At 59.0% G+C, this 15,491-nt stretch overlaps 1 protein-coding gene across 1 annotated transcript; it reads left to right on the top strand.

The window, feature by feature from the left end:
• The first annotated feature begins 6,774 nt into the window (after positions 1-6,774).
• Positions 6,775-13,998, top strand: Bcl2l14 (BCL2 like 14). Its single transcript, XM_042671555.1, has 6 exons — positions 6,775-6,860; positions 8,450-8,881; positions 10,303-10,476; positions 11,278-11,348; positions 12,509-12,775; positions 13,793-13,998. Exons 2-6 carry the CDS (start codon positions 8,464-8,466, stop codon positions 13,829-13,831), a joined length of 969 nt encoding a protein of 322 aa, XP_042527489.1. The 5' UTR covers positions 6,775-6,860; positions 8,450-8,463; the 3' UTR covers positions 13,832-13,998.
• Positions 13,999-15,491: the final 1,493 nt, after the last annotated feature.

The raw sequence follows: 15,491 nt of genomic DNA, 5'->3' as shown, positions 1-15,491 counted from the left end.
GAGGGAATCTGAGGAATGATGAACAGATGCTTTTGCAAACTTCTTCCAGGAAGCAAGGGAGGTGCGGTGACCTGCGGGTGCCTGAGTCCGGGTGTGTGTCCGTGTGTCCTGTGTCTGTGTGTCCCGTGTCCGTGTGTCTCGTGTCCATGTGTCCCGTATCCGTGTATCCCATGTCCGTGTGTCCTGTGTCCATGTGTCATGTCCGTGTGTCCCATGTCTGTTATCCCATGTCTGTGTGTCCGGTGTCCATGTGTGCCATGTCCGTGTGTCCCGTGTCTGTGTGTCCGGTGTCTGTGTCTGTTCCCGCAAAGGCAGGTCTGCAAACCTCAGGACAGTGGCGCAGACACGGTGCTGTGGCCCTGGCCCTGGCTCTTTGATGGCGGGTGTGTCCTGCAGAGTCCTGTCCCCCCTCCCCAGCAGCCATCCCCATCTCCTTCATCCAGGAAGGAGGGCGGTGGGGGCGGGGGAGGGGCACAGCGGCGGGACCCAGCCTGGCTTGGCCTCCCCGGGCAGGGCAGCTGCCCTGCATGCATGGTGTGTGCCCACGGTGGCCTTCCTGGGGCTGGCACGTGCAGGGCCGTGGTGTCCTGGGCGGTGGTGTGGTGCAGCAGGTGCAGCTCCCCCGGCCCCAAGGGGTTAAGTCGTTTCCATTGCGGAGACAAAAATACCTGGGAAGGCGGGGGGGGGGGGGGGGGGGGGAGGTGGGGACTGGCGGGGGGGGGGGGGGTGATGTGGGGGCGACGTGGCAGCGGGGACCGCGGCTCAGTCAGGTCTTGGTGGTGTGGCGTGGGGGGAACCTGGCTGAACTGGGAGCAGGCGGGCCCCAGGCTAGACCCCGCCCTCCAGCAGAGAATGCGGGCACTGCCCCCCCTGCCCCCCCACCTCTGTGGCCCTGCAGTCCCACCACGGTAACAGGGGCAGCCTGGGAGCGGAGCCGGGCCTCAGTCGCTTGCCCCCAGCTGGTTCCATGACACCTACAAACCAGGAGGGGGGCTTATTCAACACCTTGGCCCCAGAGAGGAGGGCTGGGGTCTCTGGGAGCACGCAGGCTTCTGCGAATGAGCCACACAGGGTGGGGAGGGGGGAGACTTTGTAAACCCCAAGGAAGATCTATGAGCCGGGCGGCTATTTGGGGGGCTGGAATTGAGGGGATGGTGGTGGGAGGCCAGCCTAGATCTCCACGGCCAGCCTCCATCTCAGGCAGTGCAGCCGAGCACCGAGCTGTGAGCTGGCCCTGGCTGTGCTGGGGTCATCTGAGTCCAGGCCTGTCCCAGCCTGGGTCCAAGACCCTGCCGGACGAGAAACAAACAAAGAGCTGGGGATGTGACTCATGTGGCCCAGCACCTGCCTGGTAAGTCCAAGGTCCTGAGTTCAAACCTCCACACTTCTCTCTAGTGGCTCCTGCCTGTCATCCCAGCCACTCAGGAGGCTGAGATCTGAGGATTGCAGACTTTCCGGACAGGAAAGTCTGTGAAACTCTGATCTCCAAGGAACCACCAGAAAACCAGAAGTGGAGCTGTGGTTCAACATGGTACAGAGCCAGCCTTGCGCACAAAGAGCTCAGGGACAGCACCCAGGCCCTGAGTTCAAGCCCCAGGACCAACATAGGCAAAAGCAGGTAAGATTTTAAGAGCCTGCAGGAGGCCACGCACACACAAGCTACTACAGCACAAATCATGAGCAGCCCAGAGCGCCTCCGGGTTCCCTCAGCCCCGGGAAATGAGGACATTCTTTCTGTTCTAAACCGTTGGCTCGGAATTCCTCACCCAACAGAAACACCCCGAAAGACGGAGGCCGGTGACCACAGACCAGGTAAACAAGGGCCAAGCGAGCTTGCCACCAACCCCAAGCAGCTCCTTGGGCCAATGGAAAATGGGGTTTGATAGAAGCATCTAGAATGACATTTGATATAAACAGTCCCATCCATGCTACACAAGAGGGTGGCAGACATACCAGCTGTGTAGACATGAGACACTGTTTCTGCTGTAATTATTCCAAGTGACTGGGTTTCACTTGAAAATGTGTGTGTGTGTGTGTACCAGTCCTGGAACTTGAACTCAGGGCCTGGGCATTGTCACTGAGCAATTTAGCTTGAGGCTGGTGCTCTACCACTTGAACCACAGCTCCACCTCTGGTTTTCATTGGAGATCAGAATCTCATGGACTTTCCTTACCCAGCTGGCTTTGAACCCCGATCCTTAGATCTCAACCTCCAGAGTTGCTGGGATGACAGACACTATTTTTACAGTAATACCAGACAGGTGTGCATCTGGATTTAGGATGTGCATCTGGATTTATGATGTGCGTGGCACACAGCAACCACATGGATGGAGGACAGATAACCCGAGGGACGTCGTGCCGGGCTTTGTGTCGCGCGCCACCGTTTATAATTCAAGGCACGGGTGACGGGCTCGGGGACAGACGCTCAGGAGCTGTGGGCATGAAACACCGTGGCAGGAAAGATAGAAAGGAACTCTCTGGAGAAGCAGAGGGAAGCCGAGCGGAGTAGCTCCCATCTGTAACCCTGGCGGCCCGCCAAGGGGCAGATAAATCCTTGAGACTCTCATCTGCATCATTTATTTTATTTGGTTTCATTTGTTGCCCCCACCCCCTTTTGGTTGAATTAGGCAAAGTCCTGCCAGTTCACTGTTGTGTGTGTGTGTGGCGCCACCCAGTGGCCAGGTGTGTCACCGCGGCTCTACCAGTGGCTCCTGGGTGCATGGGTTAACAGGCCCCGGCCCTGCTCCAAGGAGTCTCAGCCACTTGGGTTTGGTTCGGTGGCAGAGCATTTCTGTCCATCCACCGGCATCTGTCCGTCTACCAGCGCCACACATAGCCAGACAGGCGGCCCTTCACGCTCTTGTATGTGGGGTTTTTTTTTCCTCTGAAATCTTCTCAACCCCATGTTGAACAAAGGCAGCGACCATTTGTTTAATCCTGGAAAGCACCTTCTCCCAGGTCAGGGTCACCAGGTTTCTGTCTACAGGGGACGTGAGAGGCTCTTCGACGGGGTGAAGTCCCAGGTTCGAGTTCCCACACAACTCCCTGTTGGAGAATATGGGTGCAGGTGGGGGACAGAAGGGATGATCGAAGGAACCGCCAGACTCTTGTTACTCTAGAGGAGGGCCCATTGCCTGTGTCCCCAGCAAGGCTTGAACCGAGGCCCAACTTTATTTCTACCCCGCCCTCCTCAGCCTAAATACCCAACACAAGTCTAATTTCTCAATTACAGATTAACTTTGTTTTTTTGTGCTGGCACTGGGATTTGAACTCGGGGCAGCAAGCTCTTGTTTTGTTTTGTTTTGTTTTTCCCCTTGAGGCCGGCGCTCTACCACGTTGAGCCACAGCTCCACTTCTGGTTTTCTGGTGGTTCACGGGAGATGAGTTTCACAGACTCTCCTGCCCTGGCTGGCTTCAAACTGGGATCCTCAGCTCTCGGCCTCCCAAGAGGCTGGGATGGCAGGCATGCACCACTGGCCTCCTGTAAAGGGTTTTAACGTGGGGGTCTCAGCGCCCTGGGCCCCGTTGGCGGCAGCAGAGACCCTGGCATTCCACAGAGCTCTGCCTCCCGTGGAAACCACTGTGACGGTGCCAGGAAGGTGAGAGGCTCAGTGCCAGGCCCAGCTGCCCCCCCCACCTCCCCAGCCCCACCCGGCACCAGCCACCGCAATCCGGGGGGATGTGAGCGGACCAGCGGGGGTGCGTTGGCCTGGGATGAACAGGGGGCCCTGGGGGTCGTGGGTTTTGGGGGTCGCAGCCTCCACAGCTCTGGCTGAGAAACGAGACGCTCCGGGGAAGGACGGCCAAACGCTGCCGTGGGAACCTGGCAGACATGGGTGCCGTGCTCGGTGGAGGCCACAAGGGGCTCTGGGGGTGCAGGCGGGGAGGTTGGGGTCCTCAGAGGGGTGACCCCAGTGGAGGGGACCCCTCCAGGTCACAGCCAGGCAAAGGGGCTGTGGCAACAGAACAGATTTTACCAGAAACTCCAGGAGCCTCCCCTACCCGGCCTCCCCTACCCGGCCTCCCCTACCTGGCCTCCCTAGAATAAAAGAAGACTCATGCTGGATACTCAGCTAAGCAGAGGGCTTTGGGGGTGAACTGTGGGCACCTCGAGACTTTGCACTGTGGAGCCGTGCGTGGAGAGGATCCATGGGGGGCGGGGTGCTGCTCCAGCTACATGGGGGGGGGGCGGGGAGGGCGGGGAAGAAGGGAGCGCAGAGCCTGGCAGGTGGGCAAGGACCAGAGTCAGAAGGAAAGGGAGCGGCGGCTTGCTGTCACCAGAACCTCCCGCACACACGGCTGTCCCCCCCCCCCCAACCCCCCAGAGAGATCGCGTCTCACCAACTCTCCCCTCCTCCTAGGACGGAGCTTCACCACACCCAGCATCAGGCTCCCCGCATCTCATGACCCCAACTTGGAACCACGCCCGCTGCTCCTCCAGCCGAGCAAGGCCAGGGGCCGGGCCTGGCCCAGGACAAAGTCGCCTGGTAAGCGGCACCCAAACACCGCTCCCTGCGGCGCCCTGAGGCTTCTCCTTGGAGAATTGAGTATCCGTGGGTCCAAGGCAGTGCTGGTGAACGATTGCAGCACGGCTAGGTGAAATCGGGCCGGTGAGCCCATCGCCTCACACCTCAGTCGGGTGTCATGGCTCCTGCCTGTCATCCCAGCGACTCAGGAGGCTGAGATCTGAGGATCATGGTTAAAAGCCAGCCTGGGCGGGAAAGTCTGTGAGACTCTCATCTCTTGTTAACCAGCAAAAAGCTGGAAGTGGAGATGTGGTTCGAGTGGCAGGGCACCAGCCCTAAGCAGGAAAAATCAAGTAAAAAAGGCAAGCAAGAGTGCAAAGCCCTGAGTTCAAACCCTAGTGTCAACACACACACACACACACACACACACACACACACACACACACACACACACACACTCATATAGAGCCATGGGACATCTCTCCCCCGGAGCAGAGTCTCTTTATACGTCACATAACCCCCCTTCCCCCTCCACCCCCCACCCCTGCTCCTCCTTGAGGCCTCACCATGTGTTCATGGCAGTGCCAGTGTCTGTTCTGCGCATTGGCTCTGAGGGTGGGGGCTGGGCTGGGTGCAGGGGCCTCTTCATGGACAAATGATTTCTGTCCCTTTGGACCTCTGCATGGAGTGGGGCTGCAGCACCTGAACTCCAGCCTCTTCCCTCTGCTTGTACCCGAGCACCCAGAGCAAGTACCCAGAGCATCCAGAATGAGTACCCAGAACACACAGGGTGCCCAAGTGAGTTCCCAGAGTACCTAGAGTAAGTACCATGAGCAGCCCTGAACTCGATGCTCCCCCAAGCCTAGAGACCCAAGCACCCATGCCCGGCAGCCGGAGCCCACGTGAGGAGGTGGGCGGGCTTTGGGCTTTGGGCAGGGTACTGGGCTGCAAGGGGGTCGCCGACGGGATATCCTGCCTGGTGCTGCCCAGCTCGCCATCCTGACAGGGTCTCTCTGCCACCTGCAAAGCCATGGCGATGGCACCACTAACACCCACCGCAGCCCCGCCCCAGCCATGGCAGCCGGCCCAGGCACTTACCATGGCTGCTCATTTGCATGCTGTATTTGCATGCCTGCATTTACATATCTCCATTTGCATATCAGCAGCCACACATCCACATCCATCCATCCACAGGCCTCTGGCTCCTTCCAGACTTCCTGGTAGATTTCCAGGCAGGGGCGGGAGGCGTGGCTCAGCTGGCGGAGTGCCTGGCCCAGAAGCAGAAAGCGTCAGGTGCTTCTCATTGAAGACACCTGCCAATTGGCAGGCGCCCCCAGGACTGGAGACGCTGTGATGTGGGCCTTCTGGAAGAATCTCTCCCAGCCCCACAGGGGGGTTTCATGTCACGGGAAGAGGCAGCCTGGGCCACAGGGTTTCTGAGGCTAGCAGCTTGCTTTGATTTCTGCAGTGGAAGCAGGACCAGAGGCCGGGGAGGGAGCAGCTGCCTCACCCAGGCACAAGTCTGGGTTCGATCCCCACCTCTCCACATCCACTGGTATTTCCTAGGCCGAAGTCCCATGGCCGTGACGGTGAGCAGAGAATCGAGCAAAGGCTCGCGTGGGTCGGCGGTCGGTGCTGGTGTCCTGGGCTCTGGTCTCCGTCCATCCTAGCTGCCTTGAGCCATGGTAGGCCTCAGTTTCCTGAGCTGCGGGAGGACGGTCACCAGGAGGGCTACCCAGCTGAGTTAATCTGTACAGTGATCAGCAACTATACCGACGGCTCTCTGGGGCCTAAAACCATGAAAACACACCTTTTCTTTTTAGGGGTGGGAGGGAAGGGGGGTGCCAGCCCTGGATCTCAAACTCAGGGTCTGGGCGCTGTCCTTGAGCTGTTTTTCACTTAAGACTGGTGCACCACCACTTGAGCCACAGTGCCCACCACCTCTAGCTTTGTTTAGTGACTAGAGAGTGGCAGAGTCTCTGGGACTTTCGGGGGGGCCCGGGGAGGGCTGGCTTGGAACCCGATCCTCAGGTCTCAGCCTCCAGAGTCACTGGGGGGGGGGGGGGGAGATGTAGGGCAAAGCCCCACGGAGGTTCTGGGCCTGAGGTCAAGCAGGCTGAGCCTCACACCTGCCCTGAGGGCGGTGGCCACCCACGTGCCTTAAACTGATAAGAGACTGGAGAACCCGGAATGGTCCCACTTGGAAGACATTTCTGAGTCAAATTACCAGGGGGCAAAGGGCAGCCCCTCCCGCGCGGCGGGGGCGGGGCCTGTGGAGGAAGTGGCCTCGGGCTCCCCGCCTGGGCTAGGCTCAGCCACCTGGGCTTGGGAGGTTGAGAGTGGCCGGGCAGTGAGCTTCCCTCCAGGCACAGATCAGGAGACAGATCGGGAGCGGGTAAGGGCACGGCAGGCTGAGCCACCGTCCAGGGGCGGCCGGCGGGGAGGAAGGAGGCCTGGCTGCGGGAGCTGGCGCCCCGGTGGATACAAAGTTCCCAGCTCGGTCCCTGGGCTGGTGGCCTTGGCAGTGCGCACGGAGTCAACCATGGGCCCCTGGCTTCCCTGTGAGCACGGTGTGCCTGCGTGACAGGTGCCCGTGTTCAGCCAGGGCCAGCGGGGGCAGGACCCCGGCGTGGGGAAACCAGGGTTGGCACTTGCAGACCGGGGCACCGCCGGGGAACTTGGGCTGACACCGTGGGGTCCGGGGCTCTGGGCTGGGGGGGGCTTCCCCCCACCCTGCACCAGGAGGCCCCAGCCCCCACCCCGGGCTCTGTCACCGCGTTCCTCATTTCACTTTCAGGATGAAGGTGCACTGGAGGTTTGGAGGCGCCCAGGGCACAGGCAATCCTGGGGTGACGGGCCAGGCCCGGGGTCACTCAGAGTGACCACATGAACTTGGTGGCACCATGGGGTTCTCTAGGGGACCCCCCACCCCCCCACACCTGGGCTCCGGCCCTAGTGGCGCAGGGGGCTAGGCGGTCACCCCGCGGCCTCATCATGCCCCTCAGTGCCTGTGATGCAGTCCGTGGCCCCGTGGGGTTCCCCCGTGGGCCCATGGACCAGCAGAGGCTGCTGGGGGGGGGGGAGGGTGACCCCCAGGGGAGGGGTGGCTCCAGAGGGAAACACAAGTGACAAAAACCGCTTTGTGTGTGACAAAAGCCCCTGTGGGCAGTTGCTGGGAGAAAGTCTGTGTCCGTGGGAGGGAGGAGCAGCCGGGCACGGGGCTGAAATCTGGGGGGGCTGAAGCCGCCCTGGGGCGTCTTGGAAGAAGTGGGGGGGACCACGGAGCGAAGGATCAGATGCCCCCAAGCCCACCAGGGAACTGAGTGACACAGAAGCCACGCGCGATGCCGGGAAGGCTGAGTGTGAAGGGAAATCCGACCCCCGCTCCACGCCTGTCCACGGCCTCCACGGCCCCTCCGCGCCCGGCCACCCCGCCGTGCCATCCTCCCGTGCGGCGCCCCGCACCCCAGCATGCACCATGTTGGGGGCCACGTCCCCTCTTCACCAGGCGGAGGGCCAGGCCGCTGCCCTGCTCAGCACTGGGAAACTCCAGCCGCGGTTTGTAAGGTGCATGGGAATTTCTCCCAAGGCCTCAAGAAAAGGGGGCCGGCCCCCCCACAGCCCACCAAGCAGCCAAGTGGCTTCCAGTTGCGGGGTCCAGCCCTGTGGGGGTAAAGGGAGCTTTGTATCAAAAACCCCACCGAGTAACTCCACGATGGGGGAGCCAAGCTCCCAGCCCTTGCAGTTTTAGTTTTTCGGCTCGAGTCTCCCGCGTGTCTGCCACCCACGGCGATCCTCCCAAGACGCCGGGATTATAGAAATGTACCACCACACCCGGCCCTGCTCAGCTCCCACCACTTCCGCTGGCGCGCTTAAAGTCTGGAAAAATACAGGCCGCCCTCCCTCACCCGGCCCCTCACCTGGCCACGCCAAGGCTTCCCGTGTCCCCGCGCCCACGGGGACACCGGTGGCTTTGTCTTGCAGGTTGCAGAGCCGCCATGTACAGCAGCAGCAGCAGCAGCAGCACGTGCGAGCTAGAAGATGTCCCACTGTCGGACGACGACCCAGACAGCATGGAGTTCAAGATCCTGGCCTTCTACGCCAGACACCATGCCTTCAAAGGCAGCCCCATCTTCCCGGCCAAGCTGCAGAGGACCAGGACCGAGCCCCAGAAGGGACCGGGGCCCTGGGCAGCCGACGCCTGGACGCAGCACGGGCCAGGGTCCTGGAGGCACACGGCGATGCTGGGCGAGAAGAGCCTGGGTTTTGGCAAGAGGCCGTCCTGGAGGCGGCTGTTTGGGGGAGGCGCGGGGAGGGAGGAAGACTCGCCTAGCTCGCCGCCCGGGGAGGTCCGCACCCACTGCCAGGTGTCCTCGCTGTCCCTGCCCAGCGTGGAGCAGCGCCTGCAGAGTGAAGGTAGGCCGGATCTCCTCCTTTCCTTCCTTCGATCCTCCTTTCCTTCCTCCCTGTCCATCCGGTGAGGAGCAGCCTCCCCCAGACTTTCCTGCCGGGAGCTGGCCTCCAACCACAATCCTCAGATCTCAGCCTCCCGAGCAGCCGGGATGACAGGCGTGAGCCACGGGGGCCCAGCTTTGTGCTCACATTTATAACAGCTGGTCTGACCAGGAGAGGCTGCCCGAAGGAGTTTATTTAGTTGTTGTTTTTTTTAAAGCTTTTAGATGAGATTGAGAATACAAATGAATAAAAACAGCAGGGTGTGGCAGCGGGTCGTGTCCACCATAGGAGGCTGAGATCCAGAGGACTACACATCAAATCCAGCCCAGGCAGAAATGGTCAGAAGAATCCAGCTCTTTTAAATAATAGCAAAAAGTCCAGGCTTGGGCTGGGAAGGTGGCTCAGTGGTAGAGCCTTGCATGCTTGAGGCCCTGGGTTCGATTCCTCAGCACCACATAAGCAGGAAAAAAAAGCTGGAAGTAGCCCTGTGGCTCAAGTGGTAGAGCGCTAGCCTTGAGCTGAAGAGCTGAGGGACAGCGCCCAGGCCCAGAGCATATATATATATATATATGACCTTATATTCCAAGGTAGTTAAGGGGATTCCAGCCATCATGTCTACCTTTTAAGTGGGATTGTAAACAAAAGCTAGCAAGGAACGGACAATGGGTGTCACTTTCTGGAAAGTTCTTCCACACGGCTGCTCCCCCCCATCTCCCCCCCCACACCCCGCACCGTGTCCTGTGGGATGCACCCCAGGGCCCTCTGCTGTACCTGAGGAAGGAGAAGATAAATGCTGAGGAGAAAATGGCCCACTGCGGCTCAGGGACATCTCCCAGCTCCCCGCTCTGCCCCGCTTCTGCACATCACAGGCCCAGGACTAAGCCCCTACTCCAGCCTGCATTCTGCCAGCCCCACAGTGCCCCAACCCCACCATTAGACGCTTGAAGAAGCAGGGAGCCTTCCTGAACGCTCCCACCTGCCCACCTGCCTGTCATGAGCAGCCATGATGAACGAGAACAGTGGCTTTCATTCTAACACGTTTATTTTTTGTCTTTTTTTGTGGGGGAGGGGGGGTCCGGTCGTGGGGCCTGAACTCTGGGCCTGGGCGCTGTCCCTCAGCTCTTCAGCTCAAGGCTGGCGCTCTACCACTTGAGCCACAGCGCCACTTCCAGTTTTCTGGTGGTTCATGGGATATCAGAGTCTCATGGACTTTCCTGCCCAGGCTGGCTTTGAACCGTGATCCTCAGACCTCAGCCTCCTTAGTGGCTGGGATGACAGGTGTGAGCCACCAGCATGGGGCTAGCAGTTTTGTAAGTTAGTATTTATTCCAAACAAGAACGTCATTCTGGGAGGAGACTCAGCACCATCTTGTCCCGTTTCAGCCATGGACCCCAAGGTTGCCTCCATTGCCAACCGAGTGGCCGAAATTGTCTACTCATGGCCACCACCAGAAGACCGGCTCCACCAGGGAGGCCACAAGCTCAAGGAGTACGTGGTCCCCTACACTGTCTACCAAGGCTTTGGGGGGGCAGAAGGAGCTACGGGAGCCGAGAAAGGTGAGCAGCCTTGCTCCAGCCTGGGGGCTGGGGTGAGCCTGGGAGGGGTCGGGGTCACACATCGCCCAGCCCAGTGCTTGCAGCGGGAGGCTGCCCTCCCCCTCCCTCCAAATGGCCCCCTGTGTCCCCAGCCCTGAAGTAGTGTGAGGCTCTGCCCACCATAGGCCACAGAGACTGGAGAGGAGCCCCAGGCCCAGGGAGCCCTACAAGGTGTACACATGAACGAGATCAAAGCCATCACATTTGAAGGCTGACGTGACAAGAAAACAAAGCTGGGCGCTGTGGCTCACGCCTGCAATCCCAGCGACTCAGGAGGCTGAGGTCTAAGGATTTCGGTTCAAAGCAGGAAATTCCGTGAGACTCTGATCTCCGATGGACCACCAGAAAATCAGAAGTGGTGCTATGGCTCAAATGGTGTTGCGCATGCCTTGAGCGGAAAAAGTTCAGGGATGGCACCCAGGCCCTGAGTTCAAATCTCACTGCCAGAAAAAAAAAAAAAAAAAAAAAACCAACGATTTGTGAAGGAGGGGGTTTCTCTCAAGGGACAGAAGTTGGGAGGAGAACCATGTCTCCAGCGCCCTTCTCCTGAGGGCAGGCTGAGCTCCAGGTGGGGTTGGGGTACTGAGGAAGGAGAGGAGGCTGGAGGAGAGGATCCTGGGGTTTGGGCCTGGCCGGGAGACGCCAGGTAAGCGTGATTAGGCTGCTCCTGTCCTCCTCTCTTGGAAATGCAGGCATGGCCGCCGGCCTCTTGCGAGGACTGTGTGCCTGCCCTGAAGAAGTAACAGAGCCTTCCCCCCACAGACGGAGAAGACCCCGTGATAGGCAGGATCGTGGCTCTGCTGAAAGCCTCGGGAGACCAACTGGAAAGAGAGGTGCGAGCATCTCCATCAACGGTGATCTCGGCTCCTGGCCACGCCCTCGCTTAGCACGCCTGTCATCCCGGCTACTCCGGAGGCTGAGATCTGGGGATCGGGGTTCATCTCCAGTGAACCACCAAAAGCCATAAGTGGGAACTGCGGCTCAAGTGGTAGAGCATTAGCTAGTCTTGAGTGGGGGGGAGGCGGGGGAAGAGGGGACAACCCTTAAAACAGTCTCGGAGCCCAGGCCCCAAAGTCAAGGTCCCAGGACTGGAACAAAAAGAAAGAAAAGAAAAAGGCCAGACACCGGTGCCTCATGCCTGTCACCCCAGCTACTCAGAAGGCTGAGATCTGAGGATCATGGTTCAAAGCCAGCCTGGGCAGGAAAATCCATGAGACTCTTATCTCCAATGAACCACCAGAAAACCAGAAGTGGAGCTGTGGCTCAAGTGGTAGAGCGCTCACCTTGAGCTGAAGAAGAGCTTAGGGGACAGTAGTGCCCAGGCCTTGAGTTCAAGCCCCTGACTGACGAAAGAGAAAAAGGCAAAAAGAACGAGTTTGGAAGATGTGAGGGTATATTCATCTCCTTCCCCCTTGGGCACCAGCATCCTGTGGTGAGCAGCCCCGAGCAGGGCCCAGGAAGAGCACAGAATGAAAGCTGGGCTTGCTTTTGTCTGTCGTGGGACTTGAACTCAGGGCCCAGGCGCCCTCCCTGAGCTCTTTCACTCAAGGCTGGCGCTCTACCCCATGAGCCACAGCTCCACTTCTGGTTTTCTGGTGGTTCCTTGGAGATCAGAGTCTCATGGACTTTCCTGCCCTGAGCTGGCTTTGAACTGCAATCCTCAGATCTCAGCCTCCTGAGTGGCTGGGATGACAGGCGTGAGCACCAGTGCCCGCCAGCAGTGATTTCTTTAAGGGCAGTGAGGCAGAGGAAGTGGTGGGAGGTGAAGTGGAAGGAAAAGGTATGAGGTGGCTGGTGAACACAGCAGCCCGCCCCTTACACAGGGTCCTCCAAATGACACTCCCAGAGCTGCCCCCCGCCCCCCCCCCCCCCCCCCGTCTGTGGCCAGTTACCTTTGGATAGATCCAGTCAGCACCTCTGTCCATGCTGCCCACGGCCGGGTCAACGCCCGGCCCCAGCCTGCCCCGGGCCGACGCCTGCCTCCCATCCACAGCTGAAGAAGGACAAGGCTCTGCTGAGCAGCCTCCGGGAGACGCTGTCCTACCCTGCCTTCAAGACCATCACGGACCAGTTCCTGAGGGACGTGGACACCCGCGGGGAGTCGGAGGTGAAGGCCCAGGGCTTCAAGGCGGCCCTGGCCATAGACGCCATGGCCAAGCTCACGGCCATCGACACCCACCCCATGAACCGGGTGCTGGGCTTCGGAGCCAAGTACCTGAAGGACCACTTCTCGCCCTGGGTCCAGCAGCACGGAGGATGGGTGAGTGCCCAGGGGCGGGGTAGAGGGGGGCGCCCCAGGGCCAGAGGGGTGCTGCGGGGGTTGGGGGGAGGAGAGGCAGGGGCGCACCTGAGAGGCGTCTGTTGCCTGGCACGCACCCCCCCCCCCCACGAGCACCTGCTCCACGTGAGCTCCACGCAGGGCACGGGGAGACACAGGCACGCCGGGATGGGTTGGGTGTGCAGGAAGAGATGCCAAGTCACAAGACGTGACTTCTGCCCTGGCAAATCCTGCAGGCAGAGGGTGGGCAGACGGTGCCCACAGGGCGGGAGGCCGCTCGGCCAGCAGAGAGGTCCAGGGGTCTGGCAACCTTTTGTCACCAGATAGGACCCACGACCACATAAAGCGATAAGCCAACTGGAAACCGCTGGTCCTGGGGCTTGAACTCAGGGCCTGGGCGCCGTCCCTGAGCGTTCTTACTCTAGGTTGGTGCTCTACCACTGGAGCCACATCTCTGTTTCTGGCTCTTTGGCTGGTTAAGAGTCTCATGACTCTTGGGCTGGCTTTGAACTGTGATCCTCAGGTCTCAATCTCCTGAGGAGGTGGGTCACAAGCACAAAGCACAGTTTCTTTACATTCAAGGAGCTGCGTCTCCCGCCCTCTGTGATCTCCCATAGCTCCTATTAGTTATTTTGTTGTTGTTGTTGTTGTTTTCTGGTGCTGGTCCCTGGGCTTGAACTCATGACTTAAGTGCTGTTAGTGGATTTTTCTACTCAAGACTGATGCTCTACCACTTGAGCCACAGCCCTACTTCTGGTTCTTTTGGTGATTCACTGGAGATGAGAGTCTCAATGGACTTTGCTGCCCAGGCTGGCTTTGAACCGTCATCCTCAGATCTCAATCTCCTGAGTAGCCAAGATTACAAACGTGAGCCTGGCAGCCTGTCTTCCTGACCCTGGAAGGCAGCCTCGGAGCCCTTCTGGGCCTCACTGCTAGGGTGAATCAGACTCAGAATTTGGGGGGATTTACCTCCCCTCTCTCTCTCATTTCCCCCTCTAGGAAAAAATACTTGGAATATCACATGACAAAGTAGACTGAGAGTCCGCTGGACCAGCGTGGCTCAGGTTCCCCACTGGACATGGGTGTCACACTGATTTCCCACACAGAGGGGGCCGCGGTCCCAGCCACCCCCACCTGCTGTGTCAGCAAGTCCAGCCAGCCGGCCACCCAGCTTGTGAGGGGAAGCGATAAACTGCCTGCCCGTGCTGCTTGGTATCTAGTACTCTTCATTTTACGTCCTGACTCCTCGGTGGTGCTGGGGCTTGAACTCAGGGCTTTGCTCTTGCTGGGCAGGTGCTCTGCTGCTTGAGCCACACCTCCAGCCCTTTGGACTCTAGTTATTTTTGGTCTGGTTCTCAAACTTTTTGCCCCTATCTGCCTAGAACAGCGTTTTTTTGTTTTTTTTTTATGCTTGTGCTGAAGCCGGGGTGGCAGGGGCCGTGTCTCCTAAACCTGTTTTCCTCGAGCTGGTCTCAAACTGCAATCCTTCCTACTTCAGCCGGTTCCTGGCCTTGTTCTTTGAACTACACATGGGATAACTAAATAAAAGACATTACTTCATCCAGCACTGGTGGCTCATGCCTGTCATCCCAAGCTACTCAGGAGGCTGAGATCTGAGGATTGAGGTTCAAAGCCAGCCCAGACAGGAAAGTCTGTGAGACACTTATCTCCGACTAAACAACAAAAAAAGCCAGCAGTGGAGCTTTGGCTTGAGTGGTAGAGCAACAGCCTTGAGTGGAAGTTCAGGGACAGTGCCCAGGCTGTGAATTCAAGCCCCAGGACCTGCCCCCCCCCACCCCCCCGCACAGCCCCAAGCCCACCTGTAGACAGAGATGAAGCCATTCTCATGGTAGTGACACAGCTTTAAGGAACATCTGGCAGTTTGCAGAGGCTCAGTGCGCGGGCCTCTCTGAGAGGAGTCCCTTGGTCATTCCCTGAGTAGGAATGACTGCTGTCCAAAGGGTCAGTATTCCAGAATCAGAGAAGCAGGGGAAGTGACAGCAGAGCCCTTGCCACATTCCTGAGGCCTGCTTGCCTGGGCTGAGGCCAGAATCTACTCCCCTCCTCTCCTTTTATCCCTTCTCTCCCCCTTTCTTCCTTTCCCCCCTCCCCCCACCATCTCCTCTCCTCTCTCTCCTAGTCCCATCTTCTCTCCAACACAGCCCTCACTCACTGCTCTTCAGAAACTGGCTCTGTCCATGAGGCTTTCTAGAAAGTGAGGTGTGTTCAGTGGGAGTGAGGCATGTTTTAAGAGGAGTCGTGCTGGGTCTTTCCTGCTCCTCCTCTCTCAAGGGGGGACTTGGACCAGGGTCTCTCTGCTCACAACTAGAGACAGTATAGACAACCCCTCCCCCAATAAAACCCACCCTGATCCAACCAAACCATTCACCACGGAGCCTGAGAAGTCTCTACTTGGGATGTTCCCTCCTGCTAGCCTCCTTCCTTCCTTGTTATCCAACCAATTCCAGCCCAGCTCTGCAAGTTTATCCCTTCACTTCTCCCGTATAGTTTGCTCTCTCTCTCTGTCCCTGGTTGCAGTGGACTTTTCCTCAAGAATGCTCCCAAACTCCCAATGTAAAAATGTCTCTCCAGGAAGGAACGGGCTTGCTAGTGGACCAGAAACATCTATAAACAAGAATAGGTGGGGCTGGGAAGGTGGCTAGTGGTAGAGCGCTTGCCTTGCATGCATGAGGCCCTG

Source organism: Dipodomys spectabilis, unplaced genomic scaffold (assembly GCF_019054845.1).
Source record: "Dipodomys spectabilis isolate Male_0828 unplaced genomic scaffold, ASM1905484v1 ptg000644l, whole genome shotgun sequence".
NCBI lineage: Eukaryota > Metazoa > Chordata > Mammalia > Rodentia > Heteromyidae > Dipodomys > Dipodomys spectabilis.
This window is presented reverse-complemented; position numbering and strand designations above follow the sequence as displayed.